Source organism: Lepidochelys kempii, chromosome 20 (genome assembly GCF_965140285.1).
Source record: "Lepidochelys kempii isolate rLepKem1 chromosome 20, rLepKem1.hap1, whole genome shotgun sequence".
NCBI lineage: Eukaryota > Metazoa > Chordata > Testudines > Cheloniidae > Lepidochelys > Lepidochelys kempii.
In genome coordinates this window covers 24,377,827-24,400,358 of record NC_136399.1, presented here as the reverse complement: position 1 = coordinate 24,400,358, position 22,532 = coordinate 24,377,827, and the positions used below count along the sequence as shown (strand labels likewise).

Sequence of the window (22,532 nt, the reverse complement as noted above, 5' to 3'; positions counted from 1 at the left end):
TAGATCCCTCTAAGACTCCTCCGTTATTGACTCATTGGCACTGGGTTTGGCTCCTTCAGCTGATTGTGGGGCAAGGGGAGTTTTGGAGGGGAGCTGGAACCAGGCAGTCTCTGCCATGAGATCCCAGCCATGATGGGCATCTCCTGGGGCTGCCAGGGCCTGTGCCCCTTGGAACTGTGAGCGACTGACCCAGCTGCTTGTCAGGGCGCTGGGGGGAGTGGTGAGAGAGCAGGATATTGCTAACAGATCTGCCTCAGTCCCTGCCTCACAACTGGGAGTCCCTTGCATGAAACAAGTTTGCTGGGTCTCAGCCCAGTGGTTACCCCAAAATAGAACCCAGAAGTCCTGACTCCTAGCCCCGCCCACAGCTCTAGATGCCCTCTGATTAATGGACACTAACCAGGGCCCATGGAGGCTGATGGCTGAATGGACCATGGAGATCTAACCCCCTGCTTCCCCACCCAGGGCAGGGCTCAGAGAAATTGGGTGGGGAGGCTGTGTGCTATGGTTAAAATTGGCTTAAAACCAACATTGATCCAGCTGATTTTGTTTAAAGGGCTGGTTTCTGAGCTGAGGGGGGAGCCCAGGGCTGGGCTAGCAGGGGCTGGGGGCTTGAATTGAGGGGCATCAGCCAAGCTGTGGAGGGCAGCCCAGGGCTCACATAGGCTGTGGGTGACAGAGCTGGGGGGAGGCCAGAGCTGGGATTGCAGGGAAGCTGCAGATTGGCATTGAGGGCCCCTGGCAGAGCAGGGCGAGGGGACAGGGCTGTTGTCGTCCTGTCACTTTTTACAGGAGTGGAAGGTCAGCGAACACCGAGCTGCTGGTCCTTGGTCTGGCCCCAGCCCAATCCACAGGACCCACGAGCCTCACTGTGCCGGGCGCTCTGAGTGCATCACCAGCTGGAGCCGGCCGTGCCCTGCACCTCGCTCCGAGGGTGCATTCCAGGGAACAGAGCCTCCGGGCAGGCAGGTGTCTCCCCTCTGGGGACGGTGCAGCTGGGGAGGCATTCTGTGTGAGTAGGAGGAGCTTGAATTGTATTTATTTTGGAAAGGACACCTTAATGAGAAAACCCTGAGCTTCTAAGCAGCCACTCCAGTGAAGGACAAGAGAACCCAGGAGTCCAGGTGCCTCCCGCGCTGCTTCAACCACTAGACCCCACTTCCTGCCCAGAGCCAGGACTAGAACCCAGGAGTCCTGACCCCCAGCCCACTCTGCTTTAGAGCCCACTCCCCTCCTGGAGCTGGGGCTAGAACCCAGGAGCTCTACACCTGCTCCAGCAGCTGGGATCTCCTTAGCTGGCCCCCCAGGCCAGCGGGAAATCTGCAGGCAGCCTAGGCACAGGATCGGCTGGGGAGAGGTGGGTGGTGCAGTCAGCCTGGGCCAGGTACCGAGAAGCCAATACTTGTCTTCTAACGAAGCCTAAATAATTAATGGTGCCCAGGCTGCTCCCGCCAGAGCCTTCTTGTTCCATCCTGTCCCAGTGATAACACCTAGCAAAGGGGCTGCTGTAGGCCAGGCGTGGTCCACATGCTCCAGGGCCCAACAGGACAATGAGGATAAGGCTGTGGGCACCAGCAGAGCTGTGAGCCCAGGCCTGGGATAGCAGGGGGCTGCAGGTCGGGTCTGAGGGGCACCAGCTGGGGAGTACCAGTGGAGGGCTGGGGTTCAGGACTCCCATGCACACCCAGGTTTGGTAACCTGAGCTGCTCCAGCCTGACTGATGGCTCTGACGCTCCCTCACCTCTCCCAAGCTCAGGCTCTATGACTGCTGCCCATTCAGAGGCTGCAACTAGATTATGGTGGAGATTCTGCTGTCTGCCCTCGCCAGGCTCGTTGCTATTGTGAGGTGTCTTACTCTAACATCTAGCCATCCCACTGGAGGTTGTGGCCCCCACGCGCCAGGCGCTGAACAGACACCGAGAGGCAGTGCTCAGTTTAAATACACAAAGGGTGGGAGGGGAAACTGAGGCATGGAGCAGGGATGGGGCATGCCTAAGGTCACACAACAGCTCAGTGGCAGAGCTGGGAATAGAACCCAAGAGTCCTTATTCCTAGGCCAGTTGTTTACCCACAAGACCATGCTGCTCTGTGACCTACTGTTCAAACATCCAGGCATGGAGGGGCCAACTGCAGGGCTGAGAGGGCGTTTCAGGCAGCCAGTTTTAGCACTTGGGGAAGGGAGGACCAAGCTCTGGGCTTGAGACTAGCCACTGAGGCTGCCATTGGTCCGCCTTTTGCTTGTCTGAGAACTGGAGCATCCCAGCTGGCCCCAGCGTTAATGGCGAAAGTTTGCAGCTGATCCACACAGTTCTGGGAGTGATAAATAAGAGGACAGATCAGTGATGTGGTGTGGTCTGCTAGCAAACAATGCCTTTTAATACGGCCAAGTATAAGTGTATCTGTCTAGGAACAAATCCTAGGCTGTACTTAGAGGCTGGGGGGCTCTGTCTTGGGGAGCTGCGACTCTGAAAATGATTTGGGGGTCATGGTGGAGAATCAGCTGAACACGAGCTCCCAATGCGATGCTGGGGCCAAAAGGGCCAATGCAAACCATGGATACTTAACCAGGGAAATCTCGTGTAGGAGCAGAGAGGTGATTTCACCTCTGTATGTGGCCCTGGTGTGACTGCTGTTGGGATCCTGTGTTCAGTTCAGGTACCCACAATTCAAGAAGGATGTTGCTGAATTGGAGAGGGGGCAGAGAAGAGCCATAAGGATGATTAGAGATTAGAAATGTCGGATAGCGAGAGACCCAAGGAGCTCAATCTATTTAGTGTAACAAAGAGAAAGTTAAGGGGTGACTTGATCCCAGGGTATATGTACCTTCATGAGGAGCAAATATTTAATAAGGGGCTCTCCAGTCTAGCAGAGAGATCGAACACGGTCCAACGGCTGGGAGTTGAAGCTAGGCAAATTCAGTTTGGAAATGAGGCATAAATTTTAACACTGAGTAATTAACCACTGGAACAATTTACCGAGGGTCATGATGGTTTCTCCATCACTGGTGATTTTTAAATCAAGACTGGACGTGTTTCTACAAGCTCTGCTCTTAGGGCTTATTTTGGGGCCGTTCTCTGGCCCGTGTTAGCCAGGAGGTCAGACTAGAGGGTCACAACAGTCCCTTCTGGACAGGTGGACACCCTCTCTAAGTCAGGCAAGTGGAACGTGCTGCCTTGCTGAGCGTAGTGGGGGTACCCCGAAGCTGACCCAGCTTACGGCCTGAACAGACACTAACTGAACTGTTCTGTCAGACCTAAAACAATCCCACACAATGGAAGGCACTGGGAAAAGGGGGAATATTAAAAATGGTGGGCTTCCCCCTAAATACAGGGGATGGTGGGTAACGGGGGGGGGAGATCACACAGTGTCCCAGACCCCTTCGCCCATTCCCCCGAGTCTGCAAATCCAGAGGCCCCGAGGGAGGAAGTGAAGAGGGAATGAAATGTTCCTGGCCCAGGATTCCAGGTGCTGAGGGATTAGGTAGGTGGTGGGGGAGGGGGCACCAGGGTTTGGGGGTCTGCGTTATATGACTAGGGGGCCCAGATGTTGACTGGAGCAGGCCAGATTGGAGCTGGCGCCTGCAGAGGGGAATGGCCCCGTTTCCCATTCCCTGCCCCTGAGCCGGCCAGCCCTCAAGACACGTTTTATGTTTCTTTTACTGCATATTGAGGCCCAGTTTCCTCGTAGCGCAGCCGTGAGGGGCTTGGTGTATCTTCTAGGTTCCCAAGACTCTGTGCTGACAATGGGTTCTGTCCCTGGCTCTGGGAGGGGTCTGGGGGCTAGCTGGGTGAGCTAGTTCCGGTGAGACAAGGCCCTGTCACCTGATGGTTCTTGTGCCACGGACCTTTCCTCGAGGCTGACGCCAGCAAATGCCTGTTTGCCTTGGCTGTGGTAACTCCTCCATTCTCCTCATCTTCCCCTGCCTGCCTTCCAGGGAGCTTAACCAGTCTGGTCCTATGGCTCCCCTCGGTACCTTATCTCCGATTCACCCAGGGGTGAGCTGAAGGCGGATGGGGAGTGACTACCCCCAGGGAAGGACCCAGGAGTCCTGCCCAGCTCTGAGCTAATCGCGGAAGCTTGTCTAGGCAGCGAGTGTTCCTGGTCCCCAGCCCTATGGTGAAGGTGCTGTCTGCCCACACATTTCCCCTGCCCCCAAGACTGGTCCTTTGGTAAGGGAGCCAGGCACTGTGCAGGGCAAAGGTTAAAGGGCGCCCTGGCCCCTCTGTGCTGGCAGCCTGAGCCACGGGCCGAGCACACCCATCACCCACCACAGAGAGTGAAGCAGTGGGGCTGGGACAACCGCAGGGAGCGGGAGCCCAAATGTGGATCTCACTGCTAGCCCTGGAGGGGGAAGCCCCAGGCACCCAGAACCAACGGCACTTGACCAGTCTCCGCTGAACCCCTAGCCCCCACTCCCCTCCCAGAACTCAGAATAGAACCCAGGAGTCCTGGCTCCCAGCCCCCCTTCGCTCTATCCACTAGACCCCGCTCCCCTCCTGAGCTGGGGTAGAATCCAGGCGTCCTGGCGCCCAGCCCCCCCCTGCTCTAACTGCTAGACCCTGATCCCCTCCCAGAGCCTCAGAATAGAACCTAGGCTCCCTGGCTCTCCTTCCCTGAGCACGGTAACTCTCATCTCTGCATAGACCTACGCTCTGGGTCCTAGAACATTAAGGCTCTGGGGATCATGCCTAAAGCTGTGGCATGGGCCTGGATGACACTGCCCACAGTGCCCCCTGGGGGGGCACACTGGTGGGTGTAATAGTACATGCTGTTGCCCCCCCCCACAGCCCCAGGGGACACCGTACTATACCCACCGGGCTCCTCTCGCCTGATATCCAGCTCAGGTCTCCACCCTTCCTTGGCTGGCAGGTGGGGCAGGATCCCTCCAGCCCCTCTAGGGAGGGTGGGTTGAAAAGCAGTACCCTTTGGTGAGGTCTGGAGGATGGGGCAGCCCATTCTTCTGCCCTCATCCCACTACCATGGCTGGGAAGCGTGCGCCACACTGCACTGGGGGTGAGGATGCCAAGGGAAGTTCTTCGGCGGGGGAAGGATCTAAGAGAGAGGGGGAGGGGAGCAGGCTGTGCAGCTGCTGACCGGAGACATGTGCCAGGCACTGGTGCTGAGTGGGGCAGTGGGGGGGCCGGTGTCTCTGCACTGCCCAGAGAGAGCAAGCGGGGAGAGAGAGAGACAGCAGGTGGCTCTTGGCACTGCTCACTCAACATGCTGCTGCCCTAAGTCGGTCAGCTCTGCACCAGTCAGAAAGAGAAGGCCGCATGGCCTAGTAGTTAGAGCAGGATACTGGGAGACAGGACTGCTGGTTCTAGTACTGGTTAGTGGGGTCTAGTGCTTAGAGCAGGGGTGGGGGGAGCTGGGCATCAGAACCCTGGGTTCTACCCCCTGCCCCACGGCCTGGGCGACCTTGGGCAAGCTTCTTTCACACCTCGGTGCCTCAGTTTCCCCACTGATGAAAGAGAGGGAGTGACACGTCCTCGCCTTTGCAGAGTGATTTCTGACCTTGCCATGCTGACAAGAGTGAAATATAGTGACCAAGCCATTGCTGTCATCTACCGTATACCTGGAGGGGGGCATAGTCTCCTGGGTGAGAACGTAGGTACACACACTACAGAAATCTGCCTACACATAGGTCTAGGGAGAGAGAGGTTGGTCCTAGGATCTGAGAGAGACCAGGTGGGCGAGGGAAACCTTTTACTGCACCAACTTCTGTTGGGGAAAGACAAGCTTTCCAGCTCAACAGAGCTCTTCTTGAGATCTGAAGTGATAGATGCACAAATATCTCCATCTGCATGGATATGGTTTAGAAATAGAACGTTTTATAAACTCAGGAGGGAAAGAATATATTGATTTGTGACTGATTAACTAGAAAGGAAACGTTGCCTGATACATACTAGTAGGCAGATTTATATATACACACAGGGCTATTTCTCAGGTAACTTCTTCTAATCTGTTCCAAAAAATCAACATATTCTTTCCCTTTGAGTTTATAAAACACTTATTTACAGGACTCCCCTGTTTTATGTGTTTTTGGCTTGTTTTTTACATTTCCAGACCCCACAAAATGCCCTTCTGTCTTACCTCTTAGATCTATAATTTGGTATATTGCATCTCCTCCTTGTCTAATAAATCAGATTCATTTGCCGTTTCTTATTTCGATTTTTTTTTTCAATATAAAATGCTACAAAAATGTTGGCAAGCTGGGAACAGAATTTCCTCAGAGGGGAGAATGTAAACACTTCGATCCACTTAGAGAAAATATATCTATAATGTTAACCAGCAACCTATGGGTTGAAGTGGTGCAGTGTAAGTGAAAACCACTCTTTGATCAGTCTAAAATCCAATTGTTCTGTTACAGAGAAAAATCAAAGCTATTTTCACCCCTTTCCTCTTTTTTCTTTGACATGTTTACGATGCAAACTGCAATTTTTGTTTTGAGAAATTGTCTGTCAAAATATTATCCAAATTCACTGCTCAAAATCCAATCCAATTTGTAGATTGATGCAGAAATGTTTCCAAATAAATAAAACGATTGCCATCCAAATCTCTCCTTTTGTTTATTTTTTAGATTATAGATTTGTTTTTAAAAAATCACACCGTATAGGGGGAAAATGCAATTTCGTTTCTAAAATAAGCCAAAACGCCAAGATCTAATTCAGGTAATGAAATATAACACCTGCCCTATCAATAAATCTCCTTCAGAAATAACATGCAACATTTGCCCCTTCTTTAGGGTTGAAAGAAATTTTGTCTAGATGCACAGAGAAATCTCTGAATCAGCAAATGAGGAAAAGTCATCTCTCTTTCTCCCTGTTATTTACAAGCAAGTTGATTTTAGCAGTGCGAAAAAAAATAGCAAAGTTTTAGCGTGAAAAGATCTACCAAAGCTTTCCTGGGCAGAAAAACAAGTGCAATTACTTGCATTTGAATGGCTGAGAATCGTTAGCTTCTCAGTTTCAAACTTGTTAGGAGGATCGATCCATAGTTTGCCATCTATTAAACCAAACTGATTTCTTCCTGTTCAGGCATTTTCAGCAAGACTGAAGATCCATCATGTACATAACGCGCGTCAGTTTCAGGTCTTTTTATTTTGTAATCTTTAGAAAAACGACTAAAGCCTATCCAGCAGAATGAAGTTGATTGTGTATTGGTTTGTGCGGATTTCACTGAGGACTACGAGCAGCTTTTCCCCATCTCATGGGTTTTTGTTATGCTGCTGACATTTGTTTATTGGGTTTAATGGCAAAGCCACAAAAAACCCTTCTTAGTTATATACCAGCTCGAATTAAAAACACAGCGATCTCGGATTGAAATGCTGGTTTGATCTGGACTTGCGATCTGTACTTCCGCAGATGTTAATTTTCGAAGTTATCCACACCCGCATTGTGCGGTTCAGACACACTTGTTCGCTAAAGTGGAGTGAAACTTCCATGTGAATTTGGTGCAACTCGAACAGCTCGAGCATCGATACTCAGGGGCTCTCCAGAGCGTTTAGATTCACGCATTAGTCACTGCAGGCAGACGGGGATCTACATGGATTGCGAGCAGGTTAATCTTTAAAAATCAGAATTCCGTAGGAAGATTTAGGATTTGGAAGCGACAGACCCAGAGATCCCAAGTTAGGAATGTGTTTCTCTGACGCTAGCTTTCAAAACAGCTCGTTCTGTCCCTTCCAAGGAGTAGCCTTTTTCTAGTCTCTCGCTTTAGCTTTGCGCCCTATTCAGAAAAAAACAGGCAAACCTATTTTCAGACCAAAGGAGTGCGAGGTTTGGAGGGACAGTTTTCAGGGTTTTTGAATTCTTCTTTTCGCGCCCCTTCAAACTTGCCAGCGACCCAAAACTGCGGAAAGAGGGGAAGGAAACCCATGTCTATTCATTGACCCCCCTCAAAAAGAATTAACATCGAATTTTTTTTGGGGGGGGTGTTGGAGTTTGGAGGGAGTGGACACGTGAACAGTATATTGCAAAATGCTGTAAGTGTTTTTCTCTTCAGAAAAATATACAAAAATAACCACCCTGTATTTTTGCAACCGATCAAAGAAACATACAGATTCACATGCTTGCGTGAGGCAAGCCCGCCTTGCATGCGATTGTGTGCCACGCGAATTAGCGCCTGCCTAGATGCCTATGCAGCCCTGCTTTGCAAATTTCAGCTCAAGACTGTTTCCTATCAACAATGGAATCTGCTTCTTTTATCTGGGAGCTGTTTAAAAATATTTTGGGAGCAGCAAAGCAGAGCCTTATTTGCAATAATTAGTATTATTAAGGCTGACACCAAACTACTACCAAGCTGCCTACTTAACTTGGGAAAGTTAGAATGTCAAGATGGATTAGGATCTTCATGGCAATTTAATTAGAAACTCAAACAAATTGGGGAAAATGCAAACAGCCATTTGTTAACCGCGTCTGAGGATAAACACAGGATGTATCAGAACAAGGGAAAGGTTTGTTTTAAATAAAGGTTATTATCCCGCTGGGTGACATGTAATAAAATGCCTCTAACCAGCAGATTCAATCTGTTATTATGTCGTGCAGCAATTCTTCCCCTCTGGCTGCTGCAGGCACCGTCCAGGGTGAAGACCTGTTTGGGTATTTGCAACATCGCCTTGGCCCGGAGAGCCCAGTTTGAGGTTGCAATAAACGAAGGTGAAATCTGCATGATCTCGTCATGTTTCGGTGCATTATCCGCTCTCCTTGGGCGACCAGGGCACTTGGGCAGTTAGCCCGAAGTGGGTGACACCTCGGATCTTGAGACAAATTGACAGTGGAGGGGTTTTACCAAGAGGTTAAATTACACCTCCCCCGAGTGGTTTTTTGTTTTGCTTTAAACCCCACCGCTTCCCAGAACTGTTTCCTTGGGTGTTTCTTTAAAGTGCTCCTTGCAAAGTGAATTGTTTCAAATCTTTGCACCGTCGGCCCCCCAAAAATATGTCTCGGTTCTAGCTGCGGGGGGGGGGCGGTGTCTTTTCACAGACAAACCCCCACCCAAATGCAGCCAAGATATTTGCTTTTTCTTACTGAAAACTCAGCGGTGAGTGGAACCGAATTTCCCAACCTCCTCCCCAAATAGCTACCAGTCTCGTCTGCCATTTTGCACAAGTAATGCAAACCCCTCTGTTTGCATCCCATTTTGTAGCTCGGTGACTAAGTTCGATACTGGATCCTGAGGGGACTTTTTATAGCAGGCTGCTTCCTTCCCCCGCCCCGAAGAGCTTTGGTGGATACACTTCAACAGGCAGAGATAAGCTTTACAAATAAGCCACCATTGTATATGTACATGCCGGTTTTCCGAAGGCAGCGTACAGGTTAGACACAGCCTGACAAGTATTTAGAGAAGGGATAAACTCAGCTGCTGTTTAATTTATAACCCAATGCCTCCTGTCCCTCTTGTTGCACCAGAAAGAAGCCAGCTCCACACCCATCCATCCACTCCCTTGGTGACTCAATTGATAAGCCACTAACCTAATGAATGACACCACTCAGCCACTGGGCGGATGTGCCGGTGATTAGCCGGGCTAGATGAAGGTAAAGGGGCTTTTCCTCACCACCTGTCTGAGTAAATAAACAGACCAGCCCCCCCCCGCCCCCAACCACCCTGGCCGCTGAATCGCTGCGGAGAGTCAGGCCAGACCGCGGGTGTCCAGACATGGCTCTGGGGCGGCGGGGGAGCTTTAGCTCCGAGCAGGTGGCTGGGGTTTCTCCCCCCGCAATGTTGCAACTCTACGGGGTCTTTCATCCCCCCGCCACTGAAATAAACTTGGGGTCCGGATTAGTCTGGGGGGGGGGGATCTCCAGACTTCACTTCTTTGCACAGGGTGTCTCGGGCCATCTAGCGCCTCTGGTTGCTGGTGCCTCGGTTTTAAGCCGAGGAAAGACTCCAGCGAGCGTCGGATCTGCCTGCGGCGGGGAGCGAACCCGTGTTTGACAAGCCGCTCGGCTCCGAGGAGGGAGAAGCGCGCGCCCGGCTGCGGGTCCCACCTGGGTACCCCTCCAGGGGAGCGGCGCTGGGGGCGGGGGGGGGGTTAGTAAGAAATCAGCCGAACCCCATCCAGCGGGACTGAATCGGAGTGTGTGTCTCTGGACACGTTGTAAAGATTTCCCTCTGACCCCCCCCCCAGCAGGAAATAAAATGACCCCCCCCAGCTTTCTAATTAAAAACAGACAATATTTTTATTTATTACCCCCCCACGCCCCTAGCTCAGGGCCCGATCCTTTCCCCTTCCATTGATTGCAATAGTGCAGGATCGGGCCCTGGCTGGGGGGAGGTGCGGAGCTCCCCTGCTCTGCGCTTCTCTCTCCGCTCCCCCCGGCCGCTTTTCCTTCTCTCTCCTCTCCTGACTCCCCGCCCGGGGCTGCTGCTTTCCCAGCCCCCAAGTGCCCGGCTCTTAACAATTCACTCACGGCCACAGCTCCGCCGCCCGGGCTGCTGCTCGCCCCCAAAGCAGGGTGCTGGGCTCGCCCCCTGCCCTGGCCTGGCCTCTCCCCCCAGCCGCGCCAGGGACCCGAATAAAGCGCCCCAAACCCATGGGGGGGGGACCTAAACAAAGCCCCCCCCCGGCCAGCTTGCCACACAGCTCGGCAGCAAACTTACTGCAGGCTTCACGTGCAGAGACTTTCCCCGCTCTGCCCCCCCCGGCAGTGCGCCGCGCGAGCTGGAAGGGTTGCAAACCCGGGCGCACGGAAGGTGGCACGGCTCCAGGCTCTGCAGGCCAATCTCCTTCCAACTCGAGCGAGGCGTTAGAGTAAAAAAGGGTCCCGCCGAGGAGGAAGGAGCGAGAGCCCGAGACGCGCCGATCGCGATTTTCTTCCCAACGTCAGGCGAACCCCCCCCCCATTTGTTTTTCCTCCTTTTCCCTCCCCCCCGGTTTTTCCTTCCCTCCTTCCCGGGCCGATCGGGAACTGCGCGAGGCTCGCTCGCCGCTCTCGTCAGTATTTTTCCTTCTCCTGCTTCCGCTGTAAGAAGTCGAAGGGTTTTGTGGAAACTTGAGAGCAGGTTTTTTTCCTGTCTGTGTGTGTGTTTTTGTTTTTGTTTTTGGTTGGTTTTTTTTTTTTTTTTAGGCGAGAGGGGGAAAAATGAGTTTCTGATGTTTGGCCAGTTTCCCTGCACCATAATGGTACGTGCCATGAGAATCAATAATTTCCTCTCTTATTAATACTTTCCCTTCCAACGCAGCGAACAAGAGCTCTTTGTATTCTGCACATCGAACTCTGCTTGAGCATTTTGCTTCTGCTTTTACTTTACAAACTCCAGGGAGGGAAGGGAGAAGGGGGGGGGAGGATTTAGAGATGGTGGCTTGACGGTGAGTGTGATTTACAAAATCGAGAAGGGGTGATGGGCAGAGCCAGATCCTAGCAAAAGGGGCAGGGGTTTGGGAGGAGAAACCAGGGAGAGAGAAATGACCAACCGACTCTCAATGATTTTGCTTTGGGGGCTTGTAGCTCCTGGCTTTAAAAATGGAACCGGTCTAGTCCCCTTAGCCCCTTAAGATGAATTTGCTTTAAAAAAAATGTCACCACACAAGAACTCTTCCGAAACAACATCAAAATAACCCCCCCTCCCTTCCCTTAAAAAAACCCCCAACCCCAGTGGTCAGGTCAAATCTGGGTAGGTGTTTCCATAGACAGAATAATGTAATATTGTAACAGTAAATGTCTTACTTGTCTTGAATGAGTCCGTGTGGATGCCGAATGAGAGTGTGGAAAGATCACATATGAGATGACAGGACGTTGTGTGTGTGTGTGTCACAGGGAGGTTCGGCAATTGTTTGGGCTTCGTAAAAAAACAAAAGGGCTACTATGTTTCCAAGCCTCTTTCTAAAGGGCAGCTTGACACCCCCAAACCTCAAAGCTGTCGGGTGAAGAGATCAGATGCTTGGAGAGGCTGCTCAGAGAAGAGGAGAATTGCCTGAAAAGAGAATTGTACTAAATTGACCCTACCCTGTCCTGGCTTGGGAGTCAATAGGGTACTGCTCATTTTCTAGGACACTGGTGAGTGTGTGTGTGTGGGGGGGGGGGGGGTTTCTTCAGCAGGGATCGTGCTGCCGTGACTCTGATTTCTCAGCAAGTGGGAGCCCTTTTGGGGGGATAAATCGAGTGGCCTGGACAGTTGAAATAAGACAGAGGTTGTGTTTAAAGCCCATACTGAAGAATTATCAAGGAATAGGTTCCCCTTTTTTTGAATGAGAAAACCTCTCTTACCAGTGAGAAAACCTCTAATTTAACAGCATTTGCAGCTCCAGGGAAACCGTCTGAATGTCAGGTTTAGCACTGTTAACAAAAATTAAATTTCCCCTTTTTTGTGTGTGCGCTAAGCCCACACCCCCCCTTACGAAAATAAATAAACTAAGAGAACACAATTAAGCAATATTTTTATACTGGGGTGAGTTAGATAAAGTCCAGAGCACTTGGTATAAAGCCAAATTTTATTCCAATGTGTGGATTTGTTTTTTATTTCTCCCCAATGAGATAAAAAGCAAATGAAATTTAGGGAGGACAAAAAAAGAAAAAGAGGGAAAGAAAAGCAACCACCCGCAAATGATTTACTTTCCTGGATTGGTTTTATTCGTATTTTGGGCTGGTGGAATGTCAGCTGTCAGCGAAGAGGGTCTGGCTGTGTGTGTATGAAGGAAAGTGGCAGATTGCTGCAGGAAAATCCCCCCGGGTACGTGAATTCAGGAAGAAACCAGGCTCGCACACCTTCAAAGCAGTGGCCAGGAATCTAAGGTCCTGTTGCCAGGGGGGATTTTTTAGCCAGAACTGGAACAAAGCCGTTAGTTAGTTAGTTAGTTAGTTAGTTAGTTAGTTAGTTAGTTAGTTAGTTAGTTAGTTAGTTATTGCAGTGGCAGGGGCAGGACTTATTATTTGTAAAGCGTCGTTGCCACGTAGCCAGGTCCTTTTCTGAACTGCGGATTGCAAAAAAAGCCTTTTGCCCCAGGTGCCGTGGGCTCGGAGAGAGGTGATAGCTCGTGAGCGACTGCGGGCCGCCTTGGGGACGGCAGCAGGACAATTCGCCCTGCTCTGTTTCGGGGCAAAGGAGTAATGCCGCGGGACTTGATTTAATAAAAATCGGGGGGCAGCCGTTTTGATCTACGTCTTCCCCGTCCTCGGTGCAACTCCGTTGTGCTTGTCCGATTGCTAGGCAGTGAGGAGGGGGAGAAATGGATCGTGGCTTTCCTGCCTGTCTCGTGGAGGAGAATAAAAATGGGGATTTGAAAATACCGACAGCTGAATTCAATCTTGGCTGAGCTGTGTTTAAAATAGTGAACTTCCTTCCCGGTTGAACTGAAGATTGAGCAGAGATGTTGTCCGTACAGCTTGGCCAAGGACGCAGCCTTTACTGCGGTGTCTATATAGGATTAGCTGGATCTCCAAAGGTGCCATCTGAGGTTGGTCCCCTGTAGTGCGAGGTGCTGTGCAGATGGCCAGGGTCAGTTCACAAGAGAAAATTCCTTCTTCCTGTAAAGATATGTGCACGTGCTTAATGCGACGCGTTGTCCCGAGCAGGAAGTTAATGCACTCCTGTGTAGGACAGGATCAGGGCCTAATGAACAAAACAGACAAAGCCTGGTTGAGAAGACGGGAAAATGAGGCCCAGAGACATTCAATGATTTGCTCAAGGTCACCCAGGGACTGTGGATTCAACCCGAAGGTCCTGTGTGTCCCAGAGCCTTAACCTGTAGTCTAGAGAGACAGATACATGAAGCAAACCAAAAGCTACCTCGTTTGAGACACTGCGTTTTGGCACATTAATTTCATTTCCTATTGCAGATAGAGAACAAATGTAAAATAAGCAAACACAAAGGAAGCAGATGCACCTTGTGTTCCTATATCTTGGTAAACCTATGGATGAGTTTTTGCAAAGCTGCTTTATTTTGTAGCTACGTGAATTTTAGCTCATATTGGGAATGGAGGCGGAGGTTGGGGGAATGCCTTGATGCATCTGAAGGAAAACAGCTGCAGGTGTGTGAAATAATTCATATCCATTCAGATACCTCTCCTTTTGCCAACAATCTTCCTTTTGGCCCATCTTGCAATAAAGCCCAGCACATTGTGCGGGGAGGGGGAGTGCAGGGAGGGGGGGTGTTAATTTGAACGTAAGCCATTGATATTAAGGAACAAATGCACTGAGCTCTCATAAACCCATTGCATATTGCATAGGTGGAATAGGACTGGCTGTTTGGAAATCTTTGTTTAGAGGGAAGATCTGGCCTAGAGTGATCATTGGCTAGTTGGCAGGAAGCTGAGATGTTGGTAACAGTAACAGAGTTTCTGAAAAGTCATCAAGAAGAACATTTTCAAAAGTGCCTGAATGACTTAAGATCCTAAATCCTATAGGCTTTCAGTGAGATTTAGGCTACTAAGGGCCAGATTTCCAAAGGTATTCTGGTGCTTACAGACACAGACGGGCAGCTACAAAAGCTGGAAGTCAGTGGGAGTCTCAGTATTTGGGAGGATTTGGGGCTAGTTGCTTTATCTGCATTGGGAGGTGCCTAAATACATTTGAAATATGGTCCTTCACAACAAAAGTTCCATTGGAAGCCAGTAGCATTTAGGGGTCTAAGAGCTTAAATCACGTTTGACAATTGGTCTAAGCTCTTAAGTCACCTAGAGTACATCTCTGCGGCAAGCAGAGAGCCGCAGCATGGCCATGGCTGGCCCTGGTCCGGTGGCTCAGGCTCGCGGGGTTTGTGTTGCGGGGGGGATAAAAATCGCAATGGAGATGTTGTTTGGGCTCTGGGACCCCGCAAGTGGGGAGGGTCTCATAGTCAGGACTCTAGTCCAAGCCCAAATGTCTACATGGCCATTTTTAACCTTGCAGCCCTGAGTCCCCTGAGCTGGAGTCAATTGACCCAGGCTCTGAAACTCGGTGCTGCAGGCTTGAGGCCTAGATGAAATCACAGGGTCAGATTCTCCTCACTTCATGTGGGGTGGCCCCACGGCAGTCAGTGGGGCTTGGTCGATAACCTGAGAGAGTGGGCTTTGGCCTTTTTTTGGGGGGGAGAAGTTTGTTGGCTGTTTCTCTGTGGTGGACTCTCTATATGCAGCCGTGGTCCCTGTGTGCTGTAGCCAGAGGTGGATCAGGGGCTCGAGGTCCTGGTTGCTGTTGAGTGTCATGTTGCAGGTCCCCTCGGTTCTGATGAATCTTGTCTGGGTTAATCCTGTGATTGTGCGCTGGGCCCGCGTGTTAAATTTTGCACCAGCCTCCTGCGGAGATTGGTGCAAAAATGAGGGCATAGGGTCATGTCAACTGACAGAAGACAACTAAAAACTGGGGCCCAGATCCAACACGTTATTGAGGCTCCTAATGTCCGCTGAAAGCAATCAGAGGAAATCCAGTAGAATTTAGGAGCCCAAATACCTTGGTGGATCTGGGTGTGGGTGGCTAGAAAAGAAACTGATTTTACAGCAGTGACCCCAGCGCGGTTCACTAAGGCAGTAGCCAACAATGGCTTGTTGGTCTATTAAACACCCTTCTTAAACAGCCTGATGCTGTACCTGTTACTCCTGTAAAAGCCTTTGCTGAGGTTGCTCAAGGGAGTGAAATTTGCAAGCTGAATGAATGAATGGGGCTAACCCTGCCGTCCTTGCTTGGGCAAGGCTCCCGCCGGCATACCTGCCTCAAGCATCTCCGACCAGGAACTAGCCTGGTGCTTCTAGGTGTCCGGTCTCAAGTGCTCGGCAGAACTGGCTTACGGCAGCGCCGGATGCGGCAAAACTCGGTGTAGAGCGGAGTCTGGTCTGGGAGGAGCGGCCAGAATTGAACGCGCATTCAGGCCGCTTGTGCGTTCAGATCCGGGCCTGGGCTGTAGGGAGTGACCTCGTGAGCTGTGAAATTAACCAGGGCCCGCGCCCTCCTGGGCTCAGAAGGGGCACGATGGAGGGCTTGTTTGCTGGGGTGGGTTTCACCAGGAGTAGAGCTGACCTGTGCAGGGGGGAAAGGCAGCTCTGCCTCACCGCTAGGTGCTGGGAAGCCAAGATTTCTTATTTTAAAACGGGAACATCTGAATTCAACCAGTGCTGTTAAAAACAAGCGGAATATCCAGTTCAGATCTGGAGGGAGTGAGAGGTTTCTTAGAAATTGGCGGGGTGGGGGGTGGAAGCAATTCCAAGGAGCCGAATCTAAACAGAGCCGAGATTTTGCTCCCTGCAAAGTAACTTTTGCTGCCTCCCGAACTCTTGCCTGGCTCTACCTTCAAAGCATATGCAACCCCAGTGTATTTTGACAGAAGTCTCTTTCTCTGAGCTGCCTGGATTCACACACACACACACACAAAAGTGACACTTCCCCTCCCCCCCCCCGCCTTTCCCCTCTTGGCAAGTGCTAGTGTGAATCTGAGTGGAGCAAAGTTCAAGAGGCTGCGTCAGTTGCAAAACAGCGTTGCCCCTAATGGAGCGCGGGGGGTGTGAGTGTGAGTGTGTGTGTGTGTGAGTGTGTGTGTGGATTTTCGACAGATTTGGCAAAAGCCGATTTTTATATATATATAATCCAAAAAAAGCTTGAAAACACCTAGAAATGTGGGTATGTGGGAGTTGTAAAATTCCAAATACCTTGCGATTTTATGTATTTTTTTTTTAGCAAAATAAATTAGATGCCTTTTTAAGGGGGGGAATAGGCACATTTGTGTAACACAGCCCCAGCTCGTTGGATTACGAAAGCCGTGTCAGGCTAGATGACCAGAACGGCCAGGAGGTCACCCCTGTATCAAAGCTGAAAGATCTCAGCTTGAGGAGAACCACATCTACATTCTTAAAATCCATATTTAAGGTCTGAAACAAAACCTGTCTGATTTTTCCCTTTCCCAAAGAAGCTGGACGCTCAGCAGTTCCACAGATTTCTGTGAGGTTTGGGGGTGCTCAAAACCTTCTGAGAAGCAGGTCCAGTTTGGGTCTTGAGCCTGGAAGTACTTACTCATGCACGTACATTTACTCAAGCGGGCGCCCCTCCGGTGCAGAATATTGGCTTGAATGGCTAATCATGTGCAAGGGGGCTGAAAGCAGAGGAAGGTGGTCTGGGACTAGGGCTCTCGCTTAGGACTTGTGAGATGCGGGTTCAAATCCCTGCTCTGCTGTCGGCTTCCTGTGTGACCTTGGCGAGTTGCTTAACTGCGTTGTGCCTCAGTTTCCCCCATCTGTAACATGGGGATAATAGTCCTGCCCCGCCCTCCAAGGAGGCTGGAGGATAAATACAGTAAAGAGAGTGAGGCATTGTGAAATCTACTGCTGAAAAGTCTCTCTAGGACTTATTGTAGGGCAAATAAGGGATTGCAGCCTGCAGCTGGGTTTAGGTTGTCTTGCTTTGAATGTTTTTTTGGCCTCAAACATTCCAGAGGTGGGGCTCAAGTTGTGAAGCGCAGGTGGGAAGATTTGTCACCCCAAATTCGGGGACAGTTCAACATAGGGCCTCATGCTCCCCTCGTTAGAAAGGCAGGAGCCGGTTGCAGAAGGTGGCTTTGGCTTTGGCCCACCTTTCACACCCAGCCAGGGCCCAAGGGGATTTTAAAATCGAGGCCAGGGTGGCGGGGGGAATCTGTCTGTCGATGGAGAATGCTGGGATTTCGGATCTCAGCGTCTGGCAGCGAAGGCTTCCATTGTGAGTGCCGGGCTGCAATCGTCGGCGGCCCGTTCCCTTCTGCCTGTTGCGAAATTATTTGGCTCCCGGTCTCAGGTTTTAAAACGACGGCCAAGCGTCCGTATGGCTGCTTCGTGGCTTTCGGCGCTGACAGGGGCACAGGCCTGTGTGTGTCCGCGCCGTTCCGGCACACCCCGAGCGTTCCTTCCCCAAAAAGCCAGCCCAGTCGCCTTCCTGCGCCCCCCGACCTTAGGCCTTTGATGAGCCTCTGGTCTGGTCTGGTTTTTATACCAGGCTCATCGCCGTCACTTGTACGGGCCAGCGTTTGAACAGCCAAGGCACCCCGCAACATCGGGGCTGGCATCCCCCCTCCTCATTCACAATTTGCCAAGTTATTTCCCCTTTTCTGGCTGGTCTGAAGTTTTCTCGATCCAGTCCTGCCCCTTGCCAGGGAAAAGGTGGGATGGGGACTTAGCCTCTAATAATACAGTATCTCCAGGATTTCCTCTGGAGAAGCCACATTTCGGGTTGCCCCGGGAAATGGTGCAGAACACCTGCTTTTGTTTCTCCCCAGAGGTGGCTGCCTTTCAGTGGTTGTCGAAGATGTGTCTAATTTGCAGCGCTGTTGCCGAATTGTTTGATGGGGGGGGAGGGGTCAGAAAAAATGAAAACATTTCAGTGTTTTCATCTTGAAAGGGCGTTTCCTTTCGAAAGTGCCTGGCATTTTATTAAAAAATACAAGTCGAAATTGTTTCAAAGAGGCTGAAATGGAAATGAACCCTCTTGATGGTGGCGACACAAAATGCTTTGTTTGACCTGAAATTAGATTTTTATTTTGCCCCTGCGCTTCTCCATTGGCTGGGCGTTTTTGGAAATGCTCATTTTCGGTCTGCCCCGAAACTCTTTCCCCCACCCCGACGTTGCCAACGAACCTGCCGCCCCGTGATTCACCCTGCTCCCGTGTAAATGTAAAGCCACGAGGGGCCTCCTCACAGCGCGTCCAGAGGGCCCCCCCGAACTAGATACCGCCTCCGAAGCTCTTCAGTCCTGCAGACAAAGGCTCAGCCAGAGGCAGCGGCTGGAAGTTGAACCGAGACCCGTTCAGACCGGGAATGGGGGGCGGATTCTTAACAGGGAGAGGAATCAACCATTGGAGCGAGTGGCTAGTTGCGCGCTGGATTCTCCATCGCTTTCAATCGGGAGGAGACGGTTTCCTGAAGGACAGGCTCTAATAACGCCAGGATTTATGGCCTTGCTACAGCAATTGGTGTGCGGGATCCTGTGGCCCGCGCTAGGCAGGTGCGGGGGACAGAGGAGCAGAGAGTCCTGTCCCTTCTGGCTGTAACCATCCATGAACTAGATACCATTTCTCTGAGCTTGTGGGTGGGATGGGTTTTTTTTGGGGGGGGGGGTTTGCAGCTACTTTTTAGGAGACAAAACTACAATATGTTACCCCAGTGAAAACTCACATTTAACTTTTTTCTCCCATGTTACGAAGTAACATTTCTTAAAGTGGTTGAACCCAAAACTAAAAAAAACAAAACAAAACTAATTTAGTCACTCTCAGGAGACCTGGGCTGGGTTCATTCGATCCCTCTCACTCCCTTTCTCTCCATCCAGCTCTTCGTGCTCTCATTATCCTAGTATGTGTTTTATAAGCAGCAGCGTGATACAATGGGTGTTATAAAGGGAGTTGAGAGAGCTGACTTCTGTTCCTGGCGCTGCCACTGGCCTGCTGGGTGCCTCAGTTTCCCCATCTGCAAAATGGGGAGAATGATGCTGCCCTTGTTTGTACAGCAGTGTGAGATCTGCTAATGAAAACTGCGATAGAAGAGCTAGGGATTGTTGTTGTTATTTTATTCTTCTTCCCCATTGACCAGTATTGCCGACTCTGGCGCTTTGGTTGGAAAAAAAATCTCTCGCTTAAAATCCTTTCCTGGAAGCCCCATCTCCTGGCATCTTGGAATTTCGATGGAATCTTGGCTTTCGTTTACAAAAGTGAAATTTAAATAAAATGAGAGGGGAAAAATACCCATTTCTAGCCCTATTGATTGTGCAGAAAATCTTGAAAGCGTGACCCCAAAGGCAAATTGTTATTTTCTTTAAAACATTTCATGATTTTAAAGCCCAGCTCCCCGTTTTTTAGGGCAGGGTCTGCCTCCAGATTTATGCGGTGTTTATTCTCTGTAGGGGGCAGCGTCTGGTCATTTTCACTCTTTCTGTCTCTGAATTGTTTTCACTCTCTGATGCCAAAGAGTAAAATTGACCCCCAGCTTATGGTCTGTCCCCCAACTAACTCCCAATAAAAGAACTGGTTTGAGGGCTTATGGAGTACTGGGACCCTAAGATGGGTGAATTTCACCCCCAGTGAATGTTACAATATGTTCAAAGGGGCTAAAGAACAGTTGTGATTAAGAAAAACAAAGTCTTAGTGATTTTTTTTAATTTAACTTTTAAAAGTTAAATTTCATTTGGGGCCTATGCCATTTCTCAGTGCCCATTTAATAATGATTGTTAGTATTAGATCAGGGCCTCCATTGTGCCAGGCAAGCACTGTACGGACACACAGTGAGAGACAGTCCCTGCCCCGAGGAGTTTACTGTTACATTTGTTTACAACCAAGGCCTGGTCCTATGAATGAGGAACAAACGGAGTGGCTGGCGGGGTCACTGATAAAATGGGGGAGAGGCAGCAAGCCAGAGAGATTGTGTGATCTTACACATGGGCCCTGCTCTGGGTGTCAGAACACCAGGATTCTGTGCCCACCTCTGTGGGCAACCTTGGGCAAACCACTTTGAGCCTCAGTTTCCCCTCACAGGCATTGAGTGTGAGCTGGGTAGGGACCGTCTTTTACTCAGTGTCTTTGCAGCTGAGGGTCTGATCCTACTATAAGAAGAAGAAGCTGGGTGAGCTTATTAGGAGGTGAAAAGCTGGGCAAAATTATTGGATCTAAACTTTCTGGGGGTGAAAAATACAGATTTGACGACCCTCCAACATTTTGCTAATTTGTGTTGGTTTTGCGGCACTATTTCCATTGGGGAAAAAAAATTAAAACAAAAATCCCCCCCACACACCTAAATGCTTCAGATTTTTGATTTAAAACAAATTTTTGTTTCAAAATGGCCTCCTTTGATTTTTTTAAAAGTTCAAAGAGGCTCAAAATTGAAGCGAAATGCTTAATTTCGAGTTGACCAAACCATTTCGTTGGACCTAAAATGTGTTTTTTCTCCCTCCCCAAATTTTTAGATTTTTGGGGGGCAAATGTCATTTTCGGTTCAGCCCCAAATGAATTCCTCCCTCCGCGTTTTCAGAACTGGGAGTGAACCAAGAAACCCTTGTGTCAGCCAGCTCCTCCTGCAGGTAGGGTTTAGAGCTGTGCTAAATGCCTGGATCCCCATGGGAAATAAGGGCTTCCCAAGGAGCTTAATCATGGGGAGAGAGACATTTTGCATCTGTCCCAGGGTGCATGCCCTCAGGGCCCGCGGCAGCAGCCCCTGAATTAGCATGGTGAGGACGTCAGATTGAGTGGGAGCCTTTGATGTCACTTATGATGAAGACAGGGAATTTCAAGTCCGGGCCATAAGACAGGTCTAGGGGCTAATTGGCACGCTAGGCTTGGAGTGCCCACGTCGCTGGCTCTCTGGCTGCGGGGTGGGTGTTCCCTGATCCCACGCCCAGTCTGTAAGATCTGGAGGGGAGTGGGGTCTCGTGTGTTAGAGCGGGGGTGCAAGGGGGCTGGGGTCTGCTTCCCGCCCCATTGCTGCCGCGCTGTGTGACCTCCGAGGGCCTGACAGGTCCGCCGGCTCCCCGTTCCTCAGCGTCCCCATGTCTAAAGAGGACGAGGACGCTGCATGGCCGAGGAGGGGTGTGGTGGAGGGGTTAGTTAAACCCAGGGAAGAGCTTTTGAGCCGGGCAGAGGGAAGGTGTCTGCGAAGGGTTGGCTCTCTTCTGTGCAGAGGGGATCCCCCGGGGGCAGACGGACTCTTTGATTTATTGTGTTCATTACACCAGGTTGGCAGATTTGTCCCCTGTATTTCAGGCCTGGGCAGGGCTGGTTGGGCAGAGACTGGTGAGAAAGTTGCCTCAGAGGGACTCAGTTACTGCAGGTGCCGGGGCTTGGCTCGCAGTGTTTCGGCGGGACCGAGCCATGAGTTACTGATCTGCAGCTTTGGCTAGTTGGGGACGGGCTGTGCCCATCTCCCCAAGGGAGGAAAGATGGTGTAGCTGTGAGGATGCCACCGTGGGCGTGAGACCGGCGTTCAGATGCCTCAGTTTCCCCACTTGTAAACTGGGGGAATTACCCAGGAAAGGGGCGGGTTCTCCATCTCTTGCTGCCCTTCTGGGAGGCGCTTTGGTTCCTGGGCTCAGGACAGGGGGAACAGGCCGACGTCGATTGCTCGCTGCTGGTCAAACTGGTGGATCTACTGCTACCTCTGGCAGAGAGGGGTTCAAAGTGTGGGGCTCTCCTTTGCGGTGTGAATAGAAACGGCCAGCTCAATACAAATACCCTTTCCCCCTCAGTTCAGAGATTCTGCCCCCTCCATTAACAGCCCCGCCACCCGCTGCAGTTTTCACATCTCGGCCACCTGATGGGGATCCCCTGCTTCCCAGCCTGACGTGCCCCAGGGGCGCCTGGCGGGATTGGGGCCCGGAACGGGCTTGTTCCTGGTCGCCCGGCCAGGGGTTTCCCACTCTTGGATCGGAATGAGGAACTGCAGTGTAAAAGCGGCGGTTAGTGAAAGTGGTGCAACTGGTGATAGTTTTGGTGCTGGGGGGGGAAGCTGGGGGGTGGGGGTCTGATCTGTGGGGATCGCTTTGCTTTCCCATACACAGTCCCCTGTTTGTGCCGCATCACAGTCCTCCCTGCTCCCCCGTCCTCTCTGCGCCCCAGTTCCCCCCCACCCTGCACCCTCACAGCCCCTCTGCTCCCCCATCCTCTCTGCGCCCCAGTC

The 22,532-nt window shown here is 51.0% G+C and overlaps 1 protein-coding gene across 4 annotated transcripts in view; it reads left to right on the top strand.

The window, feature by feature from the left end:
• The first annotated feature begins 10,944 nt into the window (after window positions 1–10,944).
• Window positions 10,945–22,532, top strand: part of NFIX (nuclear factor I X) — a 155,002-nt gene continuing 143,414 nt past the window's right edge. The window contains exon 1 of one of the 4 annotated variants that reach the window (XM_078849634.1): window positions 10,945–10,966. Coding sequence is in view for 1 of the 4 variants with exons in the window: in XM_078849630.1 (XP_078705756.1) it covers window positions 11,096–11,125 (30 nt within the window). In the remaining 3 variants the exon portion in view is untranslated. Of the gene's footprint in view, window positions 10,967–11,024; window positions 11,126–11,860; window positions 12,000–22,532 lie in introns of those variants that run through there. The other 3 variants (XM_078849631.1, XM_078849630.1, XM_078849632.1) reach the window with 3 other exon arrangements.